Source organism: Saccopteryx leptura, chromosome 4 (genome assembly GCF_036850995.1).
Source record: "Saccopteryx leptura isolate mSacLep1 chromosome 4, mSacLep1_pri_phased_curated, whole genome shotgun sequence".
Lineage (NCBI taxonomy): Eukaryota > Metazoa > Chordata > Mammalia > Chiroptera > Emballonuridae > Saccopteryx > Saccopteryx leptura.
Genome location: NC_089506.1, coordinates 210,855,393 through 210,875,041, shown reverse-complemented (window position 1 = coordinate 210,875,041; position 19,649 = coordinate 210,855,393). Strand labels below are relative to the sequence as shown.

General features: G+C 47.0%; 1 protein-coding gene and 1 non-coding gene across 3 annotated transcripts in view; both read right to left on the bottom strand.

Moving 5' to 3' along the window:
• GLYR1 (glyoxylate reductase 1 homolog) overlaps positions 1-19,649 on the bottom strand; it is a 47,512-nt gene that overhangs the window by 18,511 nt on the left and 9,352 nt on the right. For both annotated transcript variants that reach the window (XM_066382678.1, XM_066382679.1), the window contains exons 4-9: positions 17,908-18,046; positions 17,134-17,376; positions 10,634-10,720; positions 8,071-8,127; positions 6,478-6,528; positions 6,313-6,386 (exon numbers count right to left, since the gene is read on the bottom strand). In XM_066382678.1, coding sequence (XP_066238775.1) covers positions 6,313-6,386; positions 6,478-6,528; positions 8,071-8,127; positions 10,634-10,720; positions 17,134-17,376; positions 17,908-18,046 — 651 coding nt within the window. The remainder of the gene's footprint in view (positions 1-6,312; positions 6,387-6,477; positions 6,529-8,070; positions 8,128-10,633; positions 10,721-17,133; positions 17,377-17,907; positions 18,047-19,649) is intronic.
• LOC136404598 (U6 spliceosomal RNA) lies at positions 597-703 on the bottom strand. The gene has a single exon (XR_010751320.1). It is a non-coding gene; the product is annotated as a U6 spliceosomal RNA (small nuclear RNA).

Sequence of the window (19,649 nt, the reverse complement as noted above, 5' to 3'; positions counted from 1 at the left end):
TTTACAGAGACAGAGAGAGAGTTAGAGAGAGGGATAGACAGGGACAGACAGGAAAAGAGAGAGATGAGAAGCATCAATCATTAGTTTTTCGTTGCAACACCTTAGTTGTTCATTGATTGCTTTCTCGTATGTGCTTTGACCGTGGGCCTTCAGCAGACCAAGTAACCCCTTGCTTGAGCCAGTGACCTTGAGTCCAAGCTGGTGAGCTTTGCTCAAACCAGATGAGCCCGCGCTCAAGCTGGCAACCATAGGATCTCGAACCTGGGTCCTTCCACATCCCAGTCCAACGTTCTATCCACTGCGCCACTGCCTGGTCAGGCATCTGCTTCCTTTTAAACCTGGAGTGGGACTTCAGAGCACCAGAAACACCACTCAGCCGTGTCCTAACACTGTGAGTGCAGAGCAAGATTGTGCCCTTTCTTACTATTCTCCTGTGTAAGAGTCTTACCAAATTAATTATTTTATTTTTTAAATATATATGTTTTTTAATGGGGCGACATCAATAAATCAGGATACATATATTCAAAGATAACATGTCCAGGTTATCTTGTTGTTCAGTTATGTTGCATACCCATCACCCAAGGTCAGATTCTCCTAAAAATATGGAACGCTTCACGAATTTGCGTGTCATCCTTGCGCAGGGGCCATGCTAATCTTCTCTGTACCATTCCAATTTTAGTATATGTGCTGCCGAAGCGAGCACTCTTCCCAAATTTAAATGGGCATTTCTAAACCCTTAACTGCCACAGAAAGAAGTATGACACTTGCTTAGGGCAAGTGTTCCAAATTGTTTCCTTGCTGCTTTGACAGAGGGTCTGAGCTTTCGATTCCCTGACAGCGGGAAGGCAGACACTCGTCTCTGGCTTTGCAAGAGTTTTGAGCGCTAGGCTTTCAAATGCCACTTGACAGCACACCAGGATCCATGACAAGTAACTGAAGTGATGTGTCAGAGTCAGCACCTTCTTCAACTGCAGAAATCAGGGCCCCAGTCTTCCCTTCCTCTCCAGGCTCCAAACCTACGCTACCCCCACATTCTTCCTGTCAGCAGAAACAAGCCTTATCCCTCTTTTTCCTTTTTAAATTTTTATTTATTTAAAAATATTTTATTGATTTTACAGAGAGAGAAAAAGGTAGTGAGAAGTATCAACTCATAGTTGCTTCACTTTAGTTCATTCCTTGCTTGCTGCTTGTCGTATGTGTCTTGACTGGGTAAGCCCAGGGTTTTGAACCTGTGACTTTGGCATTCCAGGTCAACACTCTATCCACTGCGCCACCACAGGCCAGCCTTCTTTTTTTATTTTGAAATTTATTGATTTCAGTGAGAGAGGAAGAGGGAAAGAGAGAGGGGACAGAGAGAACAGAGAGAGGGAGAGAGAAACACTGAGCTGTTCCTGTATGTGCCCTGACCAGGGATTGAATCAGCAACCTCTGCACTTTGGGACAATGCTTTAACCAACCAAGTTATCTGGCCAGGACCTAAGCTTTGTCCCTCTTCTTCAAAGCTTTGCCTGATCTTTTTTTTTTTTTTTTTTTTTTCCATTTTTCTGAAACTGGAAATGGGGAGAGACAGTCAGACAGACTCCCGCATGCGCCCGACCGGGATCCACCCGGCACGCCCCCACCAGAGGGCGGCGCTCTGCCCACCAGGGGGCGATGCTCTGCCCATCCTGGGCGTCGCCATGTTGCGACCAGAGCCACTCTAGCGCCTGAGGCAGAGGCCACAGAGCCATCCCCAGCGCCCGGGCCATTTTTGCTCCAATGGAGCCTTGGCTGCGGGAGGGGAAGAGAGAGACAGAGAGGAAAGCGCGGCGGAGGGGTGGAGAAGCAAATGGGCGCTTCTCCTGTGTGCCCTGGCCGGGAATCGAACCCGGGTCCTCCGCACGCTAGGCCGACGCTCTACCGCTGAGCCAACCGGCCAGGGCCTGCTTTGCCTGATCTTTGCAACCAACCTTCCCCAGCGTGAGTTCCTCCCGTGCCTGCCTTCTCCTGCACCTGTCCCCATTACCACTGTCTGCTGGCCCATCCCATTCTCTGCTCTCCACCACACCCTTCTAACGACAGGACCATTTCAATCCTTCTTATGCTCTGCTTACCTTCACTTCCCAAGCCTGCTCCTTCCTGAAACCCTGAGAACTTGGGGGCTATTAATTACTACTGCTGCCTGGCCTGTGGTGGTGCAGTGGACAAAGTGTCGACCTGGAATGCGGAGGTCACCGGTTTGAAACCCTGGGTTTGCCTGGTCAAGTCACATATGACAATCAATTAATGAGCAACTCAAGTGAGGCAATTATGAGTTGATACTTCTCACTCCTTACCCCTCTTCTTCCTGTAACATCAATAAATAAAATATTTTTTAAAAAGTATCAATTCACTATGTTTTAAAAAAGAAAAAATAAATTACTTTCAGATGACTTTGCCTTGCACAAATGTCTTTAGTTGGTTCCTACACTTTTAAAATTATTATTAATTTATTTATTTTCACTTATTGATTTTTTTTTTTTTGAGAGAGAGAGAGAAAGGGGGCAGAGGGAAGAGCAGGAGCATCAACTCTGAGTAGTTGCTTCTCACATGTCAAGCCAGTTGTTTTGAACTGCTGACCTCAGCATTCTAGGTTGAAGCTTTATCCACTGCGCCACCAGGTCGGGGCTCTTGGTTCCTATACTTCTTTATTGTCTTTCTTGGCACATGACTTGACTAAACAATGCCTCTTTCTTTTCTTTTACCACGTTCTAGTTTTCACCCCAGGCTTTCTCTCAGCTCTAGACATCCTCTGCAGCTCCTCCACTTTGACCTGTGTTATCCTTTTGGTATTTTCGGTCTCTGGGGAGTCTCTCTGCAACCACTTCTGCAAACTGTCTCTTGCACTGAGTTCCCCTCATCACACTCTCTCTGTTCCTTCTTGTTCTATGTTATTTGAATCAAATGTCAAAATGGAGTCCACCACCTTCCTCACCAGATTGCCCCCTTGTCCACCAAGTATCAAGCCAAAGCTTAAAAACAAGATCTCTGTCATTCATAGCTATCTGTGTTCGTGCAAGTTTCCCCTATGGTCCTAAACCTGAGAAGTAACTCTCTTCCCACTTCTTGGTGTTTAGGATGCCCAACTGGCCCAGGGATGAAACTGCTGGGTTTTTAACATGGCAACTGACCATCCTTCATGATGCCCTTGAGACAAGATGGAGAATGTGGATTACAGGATTGAGAACAATACTGTTAACTTTGTAGTTGGCTTCATGCTCACATTAAAAAAGTATGTGACTTTGGGATAATACAGGCCTTGGGTGAAAGCACTGAGACTCTGTCCTGGATCTTTATTATTAAATCCAACATAATCCCTATCAAATGAATGGGTGACACCAATATCCCTTTTAATTAGTACAAAACATGCCTCTCTTTCCTCCCTACAAAGGGAAGTCACCCCAAATAACTGGTAGAATCAGTGATTTCAAGAGCACAAAAAATAAGGAATGAAGAAAAAGATGCACTGTTTCTAGTCGAGAGAGAACCGTTTGGAAGAGAGGAGATTTGGACTTGGCTATCTTGTTCATCATCACGACTCTGGAAACACAACTGGCCAACAGAGAGTGCAAAGGCGAGTGTGGGTGCAAGTTAAGGTTTGGGGACAAGCTAAAGTCAAGTCTTTCCCACCTGCCTGAGTGGGACAGAGAGCAAGTAGCAGGCAGATGCATGAGAAGGACTGGGAGGTGACAGCAGGACGAGCAAGAGAAGGTAGGAAGATGGGCTTTATTCTAAATATCTTTATCTTTCACCCCCCACAGTCAGGGTTTCCATCATAGTTCTACCAAGCTAGGGGTTCTTAAAGTGTGGTCTCCTGACTAGCAGCAGCAGATCTGGGAACTTATCCAAAATACAAATTTTCGGGCTACACCTCAGACCTACTGAGAAAACCCAGGTGTGGGTCCAACAACCAGTGTTTGACCACAGGCTTTCCAGGTGATTCTGAGGCACAGAAAAGTCTGAGAACCATAGAGACACGTGTTCCCTGCTCGCAGACTCACCAGAGTCCTAGGAAGCCAACCCCAAAATACATGCAAGGACAACTCTGTCTCCTACAAGTCAATTTACTCCTAGGCCAGTGGTTCTCAACCTTTCTAATGCCATGACCCCGCAATACAGTTCCTCATGTTGCGGTGACCCCAAACCAAAAAATAATTTTGGTGGCTACCTCATAACTGTAATTTTGCTACAGTTATGATTCGGAATGTAAATACCTGATATGCATTATGTATTCTCATTGCTACAAATCAAACATAATTTAAACATAGTGATTCATCACAAAAACAATATTTAATTATATATTGAGAAATATTTATTACTAATGGACCTCCTTACCTAGTGTATTGGGGCTACCATTCCATAAATAGCTGCTTAACTAATGGATCTGTTTTTTCCAGATTAGTGGCAAGTTTTCTATATAGAACAGTGTGAACTCTGTCATAGGATACACTGCAGTTTCTGCACAGCATGGTATCTTTCAGGGCTCTTTCACACTATAAAGCAGCGGTTTCTGTGGTGGAATCCACATCTCATTTACTTCAATGGGGGACCTGTGGATTCCGCAGAAGAGAGATCCCCTGTACGGCAGAAATGCAGTTCCGACACATTTCTTCCTCTCCTATTCAAGTCAATGGGAGGCTGCAGCAGATTCCGCTCAAATGTAGAGCACGTTGCTTAATTTTTTCCACACTAGAACTTTTCCTAGAGCAGAATAATTCCAAAGGTGGAATCCGCCACCCCCAATAGACTGAGGCCTCACACTGAGGAATCTGCTGTGCAGATTCTGCAGTGTAAAAGATCTGCCTCCTATAAAAGTCTATTGGGGGTGGCGGATTCCACCTTTGGAATTATTCTGCTCTAGGAAAAGTTCTAGTGTGGAAAAAATTAAGCAACGTGCTCTACATTTGAGCGGAATCTCCTGCAGCCTCCCATTGACTTGAATAGGAGAGGAAGAAATGTGTTGGAAACTGTCATTTCTCCGCCTCTTATTGAAATCAAAAGGAGGCTGCAGCAGATTGTGTGGTAACCCGAGATTCTCGGGAGCTCTCTTCCACAAAATCCGCTGCACTCCCAATGAAATCAATAGGAGGCGGATTCAATGTCAGAAACCGCTGATTTCAGCAGTTTTCTCATTCAGAATATGGGAAAATAGTGGGAGATATGGGAGATAATTATACATTGGGGAACAGTGTGAACTACATCTTATAGTGGTCTCTTATAGTATAAGACCGATGTAGTTCACACTGTGTAAATGTATGGTGCTTTGTATAAGTGTAAGCTGCTTTGTATACTGTGTAATGCAGGGGTCCCCAAACTACGGCCCGTGGGCCGCATGCGGCCCCCTGAGGCCATTTATCCGGCCCCCACCGCACTTCCAGAAGGGGCACCTCTTTCATTGGTGGTCAGTGAGAGGAGCATAGTTCCCATTGATATACTGGTCAGTTTGTTGATTTAAATTTACTCGTTCTCTATTTTAAATATTGTATTTGTTCCCGTTTTGTTTTTTTACTTTAAAATAAGATATGTGCAATGTGCACAGGGATTTGTTCATATTTTTTTATAGTCTGGCCCTCCAACAGTCTGAGGGACAGTGAACTGGCCCCCTGTGTAAAAAGTTTGGGGACCCCTGGTGTAATGATTACACACAAAGCACCTTATACTTACACAGTATTGTGTGTATGGTGTGTGTACTGTTTTTACATTATTAACCTTTTTTATACCAGCAGGCTGTCTTGCAGGCTCTCTTGCCTCTCCACCTCCTAGGCTTCTGTCCTCTGGCGCTTGCTGCACCCGCCCACTGATGACGTCAGCAAGCGCCAGACACACGTAATGCACTGCTATGGACGAGCAGCCGCGCTGCTATGGACTGTGGAGCATTCCCTCTGCTTCCCCGGCCCCTTAGGCCCTGGACGGATGATGCAATCACGACTGCACATGACCACAGGCATTCAGTTTGGAACACACGTCCATAATGGCGTGCGTTCAAGCTGAATAGCACTGCTGCAGACGGTATAGCACGGCTTCTCAGCGGCCAAAACCATCAGAAATACGTATTTTCCGATGGCTTTAGGCAACTCCTGTGTTTTGGTCGTTCAACCCCCACCAGGGTTGCGACCCACAGGTTGAGAACCAATGTCCTAGGCAAACTGTCATCAGTAAGGATTACAACTTTGCACCTTTCTTTACATTCAGCCCCAGCAATGGCTGGGGAATAACCTTTAAAGAGCTCCCCTGGGATCACCCCCACCTCCCAGAACCAGAGACACAGGAAAGCCTTTGCATCAAAGGTCCTACTTTTTGTCTGTGGGTGTGATGCTGCCATTCACAGCTGTGCTGTCTGCTGCCTGGATGGAGGTGGACCCAGTCTCCTAGGGAAAGGAAGCACAAATTATCAGGTCAGTCTGCCTAAGGTAAGGTCCCAGGAGGAGACAAAAACGGGGAGCTATGGAAGCTACGTACCTCTTCACATATTTTCAACTTCTTTGTGATTGCCTGGTAACAAACAGCTGGCTAAGAAAGAGGGAGGAAAAATCACCACTTATTGAACTGAACATTTAACCAGTCTTCATTATAATTTACCCAGAAAGTTAGGCCTAACGTGGGATGTTAACAGTGAAATCTTATTTGGTGTTCAATTTTATTGAAATGTGTCAGATGACACAGAAAGGTAACACATTACCTCATTCAATTCTTTATGCAACTCAGCAAGGTCCTTCTGCTGACGATGACATTCAGGATCAGAGGCGTTAAGGCATGTGCCCAGAATTACAAAGCTGGTCAGTGTAACTGGGCTTGGAACCCAGCTCTGCCCAACTTCAAAGCCACATCCTATCAGCAGATCCTCTTTATTATTACTTTTATTATTTATTATTATTATTTTTTTACTTTTCTTAAGTGAGAAGTGGGGAGCTACAGAGACAGACTCCTGCAGGTGCCCGACTGGGATCCACCTGGCAAATGCCCTAGGGCAGCGGTTCTCAACCTGTGGGTCGCGGCCCCGGCGGGGGTCGAACGACCAAAACACAGGGGTCGCCTAAAGCCATCGGGAAATACATATTTTGTATAAAAAAGCATATAATAATAATTACTTACCAAGTACTTTATGTCAGATTTTCGCTGTTTGGCAGAATAAATCTTTATAAAACTTACTATAGTTAAATCTGTCTTTTTATTTATACTTTGGTTACTCCGCTACCGCCCACCATGAAAGCTGGAATGCCCACTAGTGGGCGATAGGGGACCAGGTTGACCACCACTGGCCTAACCCATGACCATGCAGTCACTTTAGGAAACTTTCCCTCCACATCTGGAGGGTTAGACTGTCCACCCAGCAGCACTGGCTACCTCACAGGCGGCTGACAGCTCACAAGGCTTGATTTCTGCCCTAGACTCTGAAGGCAGCCACAAATGTCTCAAGCACACAGCTGATGAATTTTAAAAGATTTTTTTTGGGGAGGAGTGGTATTTTCAATCTTAACAACCCCTAATTCAGAGTAGGCCCCTATGTAACTTTTGTATATATATATTTTTTTCCTGAAGCTGGAAACGGGGAGAGATAGTCAGACAGACTCCTGTATGCGCTCGACCGGGATCCACCCGACATGCCCACCAGGGGGCGACGCTCTGCCCACCAGGGGGCGATGCTCTGCCCCTCCGGGGCGTCGCTCTGTTGCGACCAGAGCCACTCTAGCGCCTGGGGCAGAGGCCAAGGAGCCATCCCCAGTGCCCGGGCCATCTTTGCTCCAATGGAGCCTTGGCTGCGGGAGGGGAAGAGAGAGACAGAGAGGAAGGAGAGGGGGAGGGGTGGAGAAGCAGATGGGCGCTTCTCCTGTGTGCCCTGGCTGGGAATCGAACCCAGGGACTTCTGCACGCCAGGCCGACGCTCTACCACTGAGCCAACAGGCCAGGGCTATGTAACTTTTTAACTAAGTGCTCTGGGCAGCAGTACAGGTAGAGCCTAACTTTTCAGATTAGTAAAGTAAGGTTCCAGTGGAGCAATACTGTCCCTTAGCCCAGCCCCTGACCAAGGATTAAGAACTTCAAAGAACTCACCTTCTCAGTTTGGCTGAGCAGAAAGTGATGAAAATGAGGGTCTGCATCTTTAACAGGCTGAAACCAGAAAATTATTATTTTTAAAAATTTTATATTTTTAACATTTATTTATTTTAGAGGGAGAAGAGAGAGAAAGAGAGAGAGAGAGAGAGAGAGAGAGAGAGAGAGAGGGAAGGGGGGAGCAGGAAGCATCAACTCCCATATGTGCCTTAACCAGGCAAACCCAGGGATTTGAACCAGTGACCTGAGCACTCCAGGTCGATGCTTTATCCACTGTGCCACCACAGGTTAGGCGAAATCAGAAAATTATTTAATAAAACAAATCATCTTCCACCAAAAGTCACTTACTTTTGCCTGATAACTGCTTTCCTCTGGCCAAAACACCCCAGGAGCTGCTCTTAATTTTCTAACTGCCTAGAAACTCTTTTCCCATTGTTGGTCTAAGCCTTTTGTAAATTACCTCTGTTTCAGCTAAAAAAAAAAAAACTAGCATCACATAGATATTTATGCAAGGTTAATATACAAATTATTCCAATAACACCATGGGAAAATATGTAAAAGACATATTAGTGGTTTTTTTTTAAGTGAGAGGAGAGGAGATAGTGAGACAGACTCCCGCATGCATCCTGACCGGAATCCACCCAACAACCTGTCTGGGGCTGGTGTTCAAATCAATTGAGCTATTTTTAGCTCCTGAGGCTGACACTCAGACCAACTCAGCTATCCTCAGCACCTGGGGCCGAGGTTTGAACTAATCGAGCCAGTGGCTGTGAGAGAGGAAGAGAAAGGGGAGATGGAGGAGAAGAGAAGCAGATGGTCATTTCTCATGCGTGCCCTGACTGAGGATTGAATCTAGGACATCCATATGCCAGACCAATGGTCTATCCACTTAGCCAAACAGGCAGGGCTCACAATAGTTATTATTATTATTTTTTAAGAGAGATAAACAGGAAGGGAGAAAAAAAGCATCACCTCATAGCTGCACCTTAGTTGTCAATTGATTGTTTTCTCCTATGTGCCTTGACTGAGGGGCTCTAGCTGAGCCAGTGACCCCTTGCTCAAGCTAGTGATCCTTGGGTTTTAGCCAGCAACCATGGGGTCATGTTCACGATTCCATGCTCAAGCCAGTGACGCTGTGCTCAAGCCAGCAACTTCGGGGTTGTGAACCTGGGTCTCTAGCATCTCAGGCTGATGCTCTATTCACTGCGCCACCGCCTGGTCAGGCCCCATATTAGTATTTATTTATTTTTTTTTGGTATTTTTCTGAAGCTGGAAACAGGGAGAGACAGTCAGACAGACTCCCGCATGCGCCCGACCGGGACCCACCCGGCACGCCCACCAGGGGCGACGCTCTGCCCACCAGGGGGCGATGCTCTGCCCCTCCGGGGCGTCGCTCTGCCGTGACCAGAGCCACTCTAGCGCCTGGGGCAGAGGCCAAGGAGCCATCCCCAGCGCCCTGGCCATCTTTGCTCCAATGGAGCCTTGGCTGCGGGAGGGGAAGAGAGAGACAGAGAGGAAGGAGGGGGTGGGGGTGGAGAAGCAAATGGGCGCTTCTCCTATGTGCCCTGGCCGGGAATCGAACCCGGGTTCCCCGCACGCCAGGCCGACGCTCTACCGCTGAGCCAACCGGCCAGGGCCCCCATATTAGTATTTTTAAAGTCCAGCATTAACTGTCACGTTGGATAACACAGCTGACAAAGTGAAATCAAATTTTTTTTTTTTTTTTACAGACAGAGAGAGGGTCAGAGGGAGGGATAGATAGGGACAGACAGACAGGAACAGAGAGAGATGAGAAACATCAATCATCAGCTTTTCGTTGCAACACCTTAGTTGTTCATTGATTGCTTTCTCATATGTGCCTTGACCATGGGCCTTCAGCAGACCGAGTAACCCCTTGCTCAAGACAGTGACCTTGGGCTCAAGCTGGTGAGCTTTTGCTCAAACCAGATGAGCCCGCGCTCAAGCTGGCGACCTCGGGGTTTCGAACCTGGATCCTCCGCATCCCAGTCTGACGCTCTATCTGCTGCGCCACTACCTGGTCAGGCAAAGTCAAATCGGTTTTGAGGACTCTTCCAGTTTTATGGTTTTGGCCTACTTTTGTCTGATAACAGATTTTTGAGTGTTTTATCTCACAGAATCGGTAATAATAGAAATGAAGTGGCAATGAATGCAGGCCTTTCAAAGGGTCTTCACGATTTAGCCCAGTGACAGAGAAAGACTGCATCTATACTAATGAAAGAATAAGTTAGTTGTCCATACAGACAGTAACAGGGTGTTTATCATCAGGTGAAAAAAATTAACCCCAGTCCCCACAATAAACTACACACGGGTATATAATTAATAAATGACGGTTTAGTGGGTGTACCAGAAGGGGTTGAATAATATCAAACTCAACAGTGAGCACCCCCATGGGTAAAGACCTGCACTTTCTGTACTGTTCGGCAATTAAAAAAAAAAAGCTTCACATAACATGAAAAGGAGGAAAAGGAAAAGCACATCACAGTCAGGCCAGGAAACCAGCTTTGAGCCCAGCTGTGTCCTGGCCCGCAGGAATGCTCCTTACCTCGCTCACAGTTGGCTGCCATTTAAATGCGGCCATGGGTCCAGCCATCATCCCCTTCACAGTACTGGACTCCGGAATGGTGAGATCCTACAGCAGGAAAGGCATATCATCAAAACACTGTGACGACCTCAGTAGCAGATGTCTTCGTGCCCCAAACTGGGAAGCACCTCTTCACTGCTCTGCCTCCTTTAGTCACATTCCACCCAAACTAAACACCTAGCTAGCTCCGGGGTCCAGCAACCATTCAAGCCCAAGGCCCAGCCATGGTTCTGATGACCATCCATTGGGAGAAACAGGGCAAGTTCTCATCAACACAGAGTGAGCCTTTCTTCTCTGTTCCTGAAATAACAAAATATGTTCTTATGTGTGATGGAGGAAAGCCCAATTTCGGTATGCAGTGTAGCTAGCAGGTCCCAGAAGAAATTCCTTATGGCGAATAATGAAGAAAACAGTACTGGCTTCAGAAGGACAGAGCAAGTATTAGACCTCAGGGTGGTCTTGGAGCCAAGAGCCCCGCTCCTCTACCCAGACTGATGTATGGAGAGGACCCAGCGGGATGACACTATTTCTCTTCAAGGGCCTAGTGCACACCCTGGGCAAAGCAGCATTGTTCCAGCTTTACAACTGGTCTCTTCTTGTCTCCTTCACCAGTGACTTTACCTCCAACTCCCTTTCTTCGTCTGCCATCTTCTGGCCAGTGGCCCTCCTGACATTTCTAGTTGGACATCTAGTGGGAATCTCAACATGCCTAACTGAACTCTTTAAAGGTTTCTAAAAAGAATGTTACTTATTAATTTTAGAGAGAGGAGAGAAAGAGAGAGAAGGGGGGTGCAGAAAGCATCAACCTGAAGTAGTTGCTTCTCGCATATGCGTAGACTGGGCAAGCTTGGGATTGCGAACCAGCAATCTCAGCATTCCAGGTTGACGTTTTATCCACTGCTCCACCATAGGTCAGGCTAAAGATGTTTTATTTATTAATTTTACAGAGAGAGGAGAGCATGGGGGAAGTAAAGAGTATTAACTCATAGTTGATTCACTTTAGTTGTTCTTTGGTTGCTTGTCATATGTGCCTTGACCAGTCAAGCCCAGCATTTTGAACATATGACCTCAGCACTCCAAGTTGATGATCTATCCACTGCACCACCACAGGCCAGGTGAATTTCTTTTTTTTTTTTAGAGAGAGAGAGAGAGAGAGAGAGAGAAAAGTAGGGCTGGGAGACAGACAGCATCAATTATGGTATGTTGTTGCTTCTTGTAATGTGCACCGACTGGGCATGCTTGTGGTTTTGAACTGGCGACCTCAGCGTTCCAGATCGATGCTTTACCCACTGCGCCAGCACAGGTCAGCTTCCAACTGAACTCCTGATTTCACTGCCCAAATGGTTCCCTCCAGTCTTCCCACCTCAGCATGTCCATACTACCAGGCCAAGATCCTTGGAGCCCTTCTTTCTTCTTCTTTCAAATAAAAAATATATATACTAAGGATTTTATTTACTGATTTTGGTGGGTGCGGGGGAGGAGCATGAAGCATCAACTCATAGTAGTAGTTGCTCCTCGTGTGTACCTTGACCCGGCAAGCCTGGGGGTTTCGAACTGGCGAGCTCAGCGTTCCAGATTGATGCCTATCCACTGTGTCACCACAGGTCAGGTCTTGGAGTACTTTTTGATTCTAAACCCCTCTCTCTTCTAATCCATCAGCAATGACTATGGCTTTATAAGTGGAAATCTGCAACCCCTTCATCTAAGCACCCACACTAACACCCAAGGCTCAGGCCACTGCCTGTCACTTGGACTGTAGCAAAAGAAGTCTCCTATTTCTGCTCTGGAGGCTTACAGTCTAGTCTGTACAGAGCAGCCAGAGCGAAAAGCATGCTGCTTCTCTGTCAAAACTGGCTTCCTGGCCTGACCTGTGGTGGCGCAGTGGATAAAGCGTCGACCTGCAAATGCTGAGGTCGCTGGTTCGAAACCCTGGGCTTGCCTGGTCAAGGCACATATGGGAGTTGATGCTTCCAGCTCCTCCCCCTTCTCTCTCTGTTTCTCTCTCTCCTTCTCTGTCTTCTCTCTAAAAATGAATAAATAAAATTAAAAAAAATAAAAGTGTTAAAAAAAATTAAAAAAATAAACAAACAAAAAAAACTGGCTTCCTGTCTCACAGTCAAGCCAGAGGCTTTGTTGTTGTGGCCTATGGGGCCCTACCTGTGCTGCAACCCCCCATTCCATGCTAACCTACACCCTCACCCTGTTCCTTCCTCTCCCCTCACGCCTCTCCAGCACCCCTTATCCCTCTACCCCAGTTCCCCAAAACACCAAATATACAGCTGCCTCCGTGCCTTTGCATGGCTGGGAACACTCTCCCAACAGTTATCTACTTAGTTCATACGCTTACTTTATTTAGGTCTTCATTGAAATGTCACCTTATCAGTGCTGTCCCTAACCTCTCTTTACCTTCCTTCCTTGGAATGTGATGTTGATGATGACTATAGTGAGAGTAAATGGTTTTACAGTGTTTACCACGTGCCAGACATTAGTGTGCTATTTTACATGTATGTTCTCACATAACTGCCACAACCTCATGAAACAGAACTATTACCATCTCCATTTTACAGAGGAGAAAGCTGAGATAGAGAGAACTTCAGTAGCCTTGCCTAAGGTCACAGAGCTAATAATGAGAGTGGTAGATGAAACTCAAGCCCAGGGAATTTGCCTCCAAGGTCTGTTATTATAAATAGGAACTTCACCCATTTGTTTACTTTAGATCCCGTGCTGGGACCATTCCTGGCACATAGTTGGTTTTCAACATTTACTGAAGAAACGAACACAGCAGGGGCCTATCTTCCATGCCGCTTTATCTCCAGACATCTGGCCTGTGGTAGTAATGCTCAATAGACATTTGTTGGATACAGAGGTTTGGGGAAAAGAGACCTAGTGCAGTACTGCCAGAAAGAATTTTCTGCCATGGCCCTGGCTGGTTAGCTCAGTCAGTTCAAGTGTCGTCCTGAAATAAGGTTGTGGGTTTGATCCCTGGTTGCACATATGGGAAGCAACCAGTGAATGCAGAACAAAGTGGAACAGTAAGTGAATGCTTCTCTCTCCCCCCCTTTTCCTCTGTCTATAAATGAAAAAGAAAGAATTTTCTGCCATGATGGACATACACTATGTCACCACTAACTCTACAGCCACCAGTCCACCACGATGAGGCTGGTGTGAATGAGAAACTGAATTTTAAATTGTATTTAATTTCAATGTAAATGGTCACCTATGACTGGGGGGCAGGACAGCTTTAATGACTTGCCCAAGACTAAAATGACAGAATAAGAGTAAGGCAGAGAACACAGCTCCCCCTCTAGCAGTAGAGGAAGACCCCGAGTCCCAATTGGTGCTCTCTGCAGTAGTCTGGGATTTTAGGAGAGCCATGGGACTGACAGTTCCATTCTGTCAGGGTGCTTTGTACCCAGAGTTGTAGTTCTCAGCCCAGGACTTGGATGAATGTCTAGACACAAACCCAGCCTTTGCCTGCCTGCACGTAATTGACATCTCCACCACCCAGGTCAGCCTTTTCCGTTAATCCTCCCAGGACAGAGATGGCCCAGAACCGTGATCATCTGGGGCTCTGCCCAGTTATCAGCCTAGGGCCTAGGCTACAACTCTGTTTCAGAGAGGAGCTTGCTAGCCAGATGACAATTACTATAGCAACACACACTCTTTTTAGACTACAGGCTGGATCAGTCGTAGGCTGCACATTCCTACATGCCGGAAGGCGCTTCATTAAGATCAATGGTCTGAATGGAAACCGCGGTGTCTTCCCAGTACGACTAGCCATGCTCTTTCCTCTCCTGACAAGTCCTTCGTTAGAGGCCAGGCCAAGCATGGAGACCCTGTAGAAAGAAACCCCCTAAAGGTCAACAGCAGGTAGAGCTCCTGGATGGAGACCTGGCTCTGAGAACAGTAGTAATGTTCCAACTCCCCAATTACTAATTCAGACCAAAGGGGGAACTGTCTTCACTGGAAGCTTGTGAGGAGTCCCTGCAGGCAGCCTGGCGGTGGCCTCCGGGTTTGCACTGAAACAGCGCCCTCACTGCAAGGCAGGCTACTGCCGAAAATAATGAAGGCACGTCATACACCAAATGCGTAATGTGCTGCAGGCACAGTTCTGGGTGCTTTGCTCGTGTTACTCATTTAATTCTCACGACAAACCTAAGAGGCAGGTATCTTTATTACTCTCAATGATCAGAGGAGGAAACTGAGCCAAAGGTAGGTGGTCAAGGGCGCACAGCTACAGCAAGTCATGGAGTTACAATTTAAACTAAAGGCCCTCCTCCTAACCTCTTCTTTCTACCTCTCTTTATCCAAAAAGCAGTCACATTTCTCTCTAGGGCCAAAAAAGGAGTTGGCAAAACCCATGGCTTAAGAAAGCAGACAATGTGAATTTGGAGAATGGTATGAAACCTGAAGGCTCAGATTCCCTTGGATCCCTGGAAATACATTCAGCTGGATCCAGTAAGACCACACCCCTGACAAGTTGTTCACGCACCGCGCCTGGTAGATTCCTAACCCTTGTCTTGGGCTGGCAGTTCCCTACGCTTAGAGGCTGTCCCTACCCATCCAGGTTCACTCTCATCTACTGTTATTCTTAGGTCATCTGACAGCAAGAGGACCTTCTATAACACAAAGGTCACAGAGTGGCAGCCCACAGGCTGAATCTAGCCCAGAGATGTTCCTCTGGAATATGTGTTTTAAAATTCTGAGTTAGCTACGAATATTTAGAATTGGAACATTACATAAAAATATATATTTCCGGATTCTCTTGAGAAAAACCCGATGATCTGGCAGATGCTGGCTGGAACGCTTGGGCAAAGCATGACCTCCCCAGATCCCCAGCCACTGACACCCCAATGCTCTCAGCACGAAGGGGCAAGGCCGGGGAACCTCGTGCTTGAGCCACTGCTTTCTGCATGAGTTGGCTCCACTTGCTTCCATTACCTGTCTAGTCTTGCTGGTGTCTGAATTTACAAGTCTCGATCTGATGTCTAGCATTTCATCACAGCCTCGTCACCCAACTGTTTCTGCCAGCCATCTGGCTTCTACTCCCTTGATCCTGTTCTCACAGTTTCCCATGTTAGACAGACTACCCAGTTCATCTCAAATTCTCCTCTCTTGGCACCTGTGACTTGACAAAAATCTCCCGGGTCCAACATTCTTCCTACATATTCACTTCCCACATCTACATTTTTGTCCTGCTACTCTAAGCCTCCCTGATGGTCTAAGCAACACCCCAAATGCACCGTACTCAGAACAGAACTAGTCCTCTTGCCCCCTAAGCCAGCTCTTCTCGACTCTTCTGCTCTTAAGAAAAATATCACCATTTCCTCATGCACAAACTTCAAATTATCTCTCTTGACCATTTCTCTTCACCCACTATATATAACCGGTCGCTAAATCTTACAAACTCTCCCTCTGAAGTCTCTGAAGCGCCTCTCAGTTTCTTTCAATATTTGCTACCACCACTCCCTTAAGATAGCCTCTTATGAACACACATCTGGGGTTAGCCTTATAACTGGTTTTAAGCCTTTCTTCTCTGCCCTCCACGATTACCAACGCACAGCCTGGAGCCACCTATACACCCAGCGCAAACAACTTCATGACCTCCTATGGACTTCGTGACAATACAACATTGCCTACGTAGACCTCAGTGCTCTCCACAACCCAGTGAAAAACTACTTTGATCTCTCTGCTTTCCTTCCTGTCCTCTCCCTGTAATTCACATAAAACAAACTATCCACACTGACATCAAGCCCATGGGAGCTGCCTCCCCCTCAAGAATGCCTTCCCTTCTTTCTTTCCCTTTCCAATGCCAGCCCTTACCCGCTGCTCAGGTGGATCGTTCTCCTGACTTGAGCATTTAGTTAAACGCGTGAGCCCTGGCCGGTTGGCTCAGCGGTAGAGCGTCGGCCTGGCGCGCGGGGGACCCGGGTTCGATTCCCGGCCAGGGCACATAGGAGAAGCGCCCATTTGCTTCTCCACCCCCCACCCCCTCCTTCCTCTCTGTCTCTCTCTTCCCCTCCGCAGCCAAGGCTCCATTGGAGCAAAGATGGCCCAGGCGCTGGGGATGGCTCCTTGGCCTCTGCCCCAGGCGCTAGAGTGGCTCTGGTCGCGGCAGAGTGACGCCTCGGAGGGGCAGAGCATCGCCCCTGGTGGGCGTGCCGGGTGGATCCTGGTCGGGCGCATGAGGGAGTCTGTCTGACTGTCTCTCCCCGTTTCCAGCTTCAGAAAAGAAAAACAAAACAAAACAAAAAACCGCGTGATCCTTCGCTGCCTTGTGTTCCTATTTCACGCCTGTGCATACAGGTTGAATCCCTCCCCCTGGTCTGCAGGATTCCTTAGGACAGCATTCAGCACAGGACTCTAGGTTCACTCAGTAAAATGAAGCATTTTATAGAGCTCAACTCTGCAGCAGACAAAAGGAGGTCCCTAATCCCAGAAGCTGCAGAGATAAAACAAACCTTCTCATCCTTTGGGGGCCGACCCCGCTTCCGGGGACTCTGCTCTTGGGATCTTTTCAGAGGGGACTTGGAGCCTCTCTCTGAAGAGCCTGAAGACACCCTCTTCTTTCCTTCTCCCATGTTCTTCTTCACCTTCCCTTCAGACAGGCTAAGCTTGCGCTTCTCATCACCTGAGTTTGGCCTACTTCTCTCCTCACTGGAATTACGCCGATTCTTGTCATCAGCAGAACTGTGGGATGATGTCTGAAAGTTTAATAATAATAATGGTAACCACAATAGCCACTGCCATTGTCACCACTGTTTACATGAGCCATGCATGCCATATGACAAGGATTTTACATGCATTATCTGCACAACCCTATGAAACAGGCTTCGCTGTTATCTCCATTTACATTTGGGGAAGCAGATTAAAAATGAAAAAATCAAATCACTTGCCCAGAGTCCCAAAGCTAAGAAGTGGGACTTATGCCAGGCAGTGGATAGGTCCCAGAGGCTATGTTCCTAATCTCTAAGCTATAAAAGGAGTGTACTCAAATACTTCTCCTGGGTCCAAGCGACTTTCCTAACAGCAACAATCTATTCCAGAAAGGTCAGCCACATGCATGGAGTTTCCAACTGATTACCAAAACGCTGATACCTGAAAATTGAAGTAGCTCTCTCTCTACTGGCATTTCGTAAGAAGAGAGTTTCGAGTTTGGGTGACATTTAATCTGTTAGTATGCAAAAATAACCGGTCTGGCATTGGCATCAATCAAGAATCATGGAGCCTCTCACCTGCTCCTTCCCTTTGGCTCTCCTGAGGAACTCTTCCACAGCATCCACAGCTTGCTGGAATCGTTTTCCCTTGTTAATCTTTATCATTTCTTCCTTATGTGCATGATATGGCTTTAGCTGTTCCACTTTGATCCAGGCACTGGCAGAAAACACACACAGAAGGATATGATCCACACTGCCTATGCCAGAAAGTAAGACCTCACCCTGGCAGAATGCAATGCAAATATCCATTTGCTTTAATTAGTTTTTTTTTGTTTTTTTTTTTAGTGAGAGAGAGGGAGAGAAAGGGGGGGACAGATAGGCAGGAAGGGAGAGAAATGAGAAGTACCAATTTATAGCTGCAGCACTTTAGTTGTTCATTGATTGTTTTCTCGTATGTACCTTGACCTGGGGTCTCCAGCCGAGCCAGTAACCCCTTGCTCAAGCCAGCGACCTTGGGTTTCAAGCCAGTGACCTTTGGGCTCAAGCCAGTGACCTTGGGGTCATGTCTATGATCCCATGCTCAAGTCAGCAACACCGCACTCAAGCTGGTGAGCCCACACTCAAGCCAGAGTCCTTGGGGTTTCAAACCTGGGCCCTTAGCATCCCAGACCAACACTCTATCCACTGTGCACCACCTGCAGGGCTTGCTTTAATTAGATTTTGAAACAGGCTTGCCATTTAAAACAAACAAAAAACATGCTATTGACCACTCCAAACTCTTAAGCCTAAAACTATACTTTCTTGCTATATGCCAAGAAGAGCAACAAGAAAAATCAGGCTATCCTCCAAATGAAATCAGATTATTTCCACTCCTATTCAACAGGTTTTCACACTGAACCACACACACCTGCCACATACTCAGAACAAAGGAAACCTGGAGATGCTCTCCCTTTCTCACCACACAGTACAGATGGCCACACATGAATCCTAAAAAAGCAGGCCACCTGGAAGCATCACTGCTCAGCAATAACCTAAACCAGATCAATGACCTGTCAATCAGCTCAGAATCAGGGATGCTATGAGGACTAAAGAAATGCAATATTTAAGGCCCTGGCCGGTTGGCTCAGTGGTAGAGCGTCGGCCTGGTGTGAGGAAGTCCTGGGTTCGATTCCCGGCCAGGGCACACAGGAGAAGCGCCCATCTGCTTCTCCACCCCTCCCCCTCTCCTTCCTCTCTCTCGCTTCCCCTCCTGTAGCCAAGGCTCCATTGGAGCAAAGATGGCCCAATCGCTGGGGATGGCTCCATGGCCTCTGCCTCAGGCGCTAGAGTGGCTCTGGTCACAACAGTGACGCCCCCGATGGGCAGAGCATCGCCCCCTGGTGGGCCTGCCGGGTAGATCCCCGTCGGGCGCATGCGGGAGTCTGTCTCTCTGCCTCCCCGTTTCCAGCTTCAGAAAAATACACAAAAAAAAAAAAAGAAAAGAAAAAAGAAATGCAACACTTAAAATCTTTTGCTCTTACAGATATTTGCCACTGTGGGAGTCTATATTTGTTCATAAATGATTGTATCCATGGCTACTGACCACATAGAACATGTGACACATGGCTTGGAATAAGGGCAGCAGTCACAAAGGAAGGCCTCCTACCACTGGTGCATAACACATGAAAGTGAAAAAAGCCCTCGACTGTCAATTCTGGAATATTTGGCCAACTATACTTATCTGAACAACTTGCCCCAGCTGACTTTTTGTGGTTTCCTTAAATGACATTCAGTTCCCCAGTACAAAGGAGAGAATTTTATATGGTTGGCAAAGGTAATAG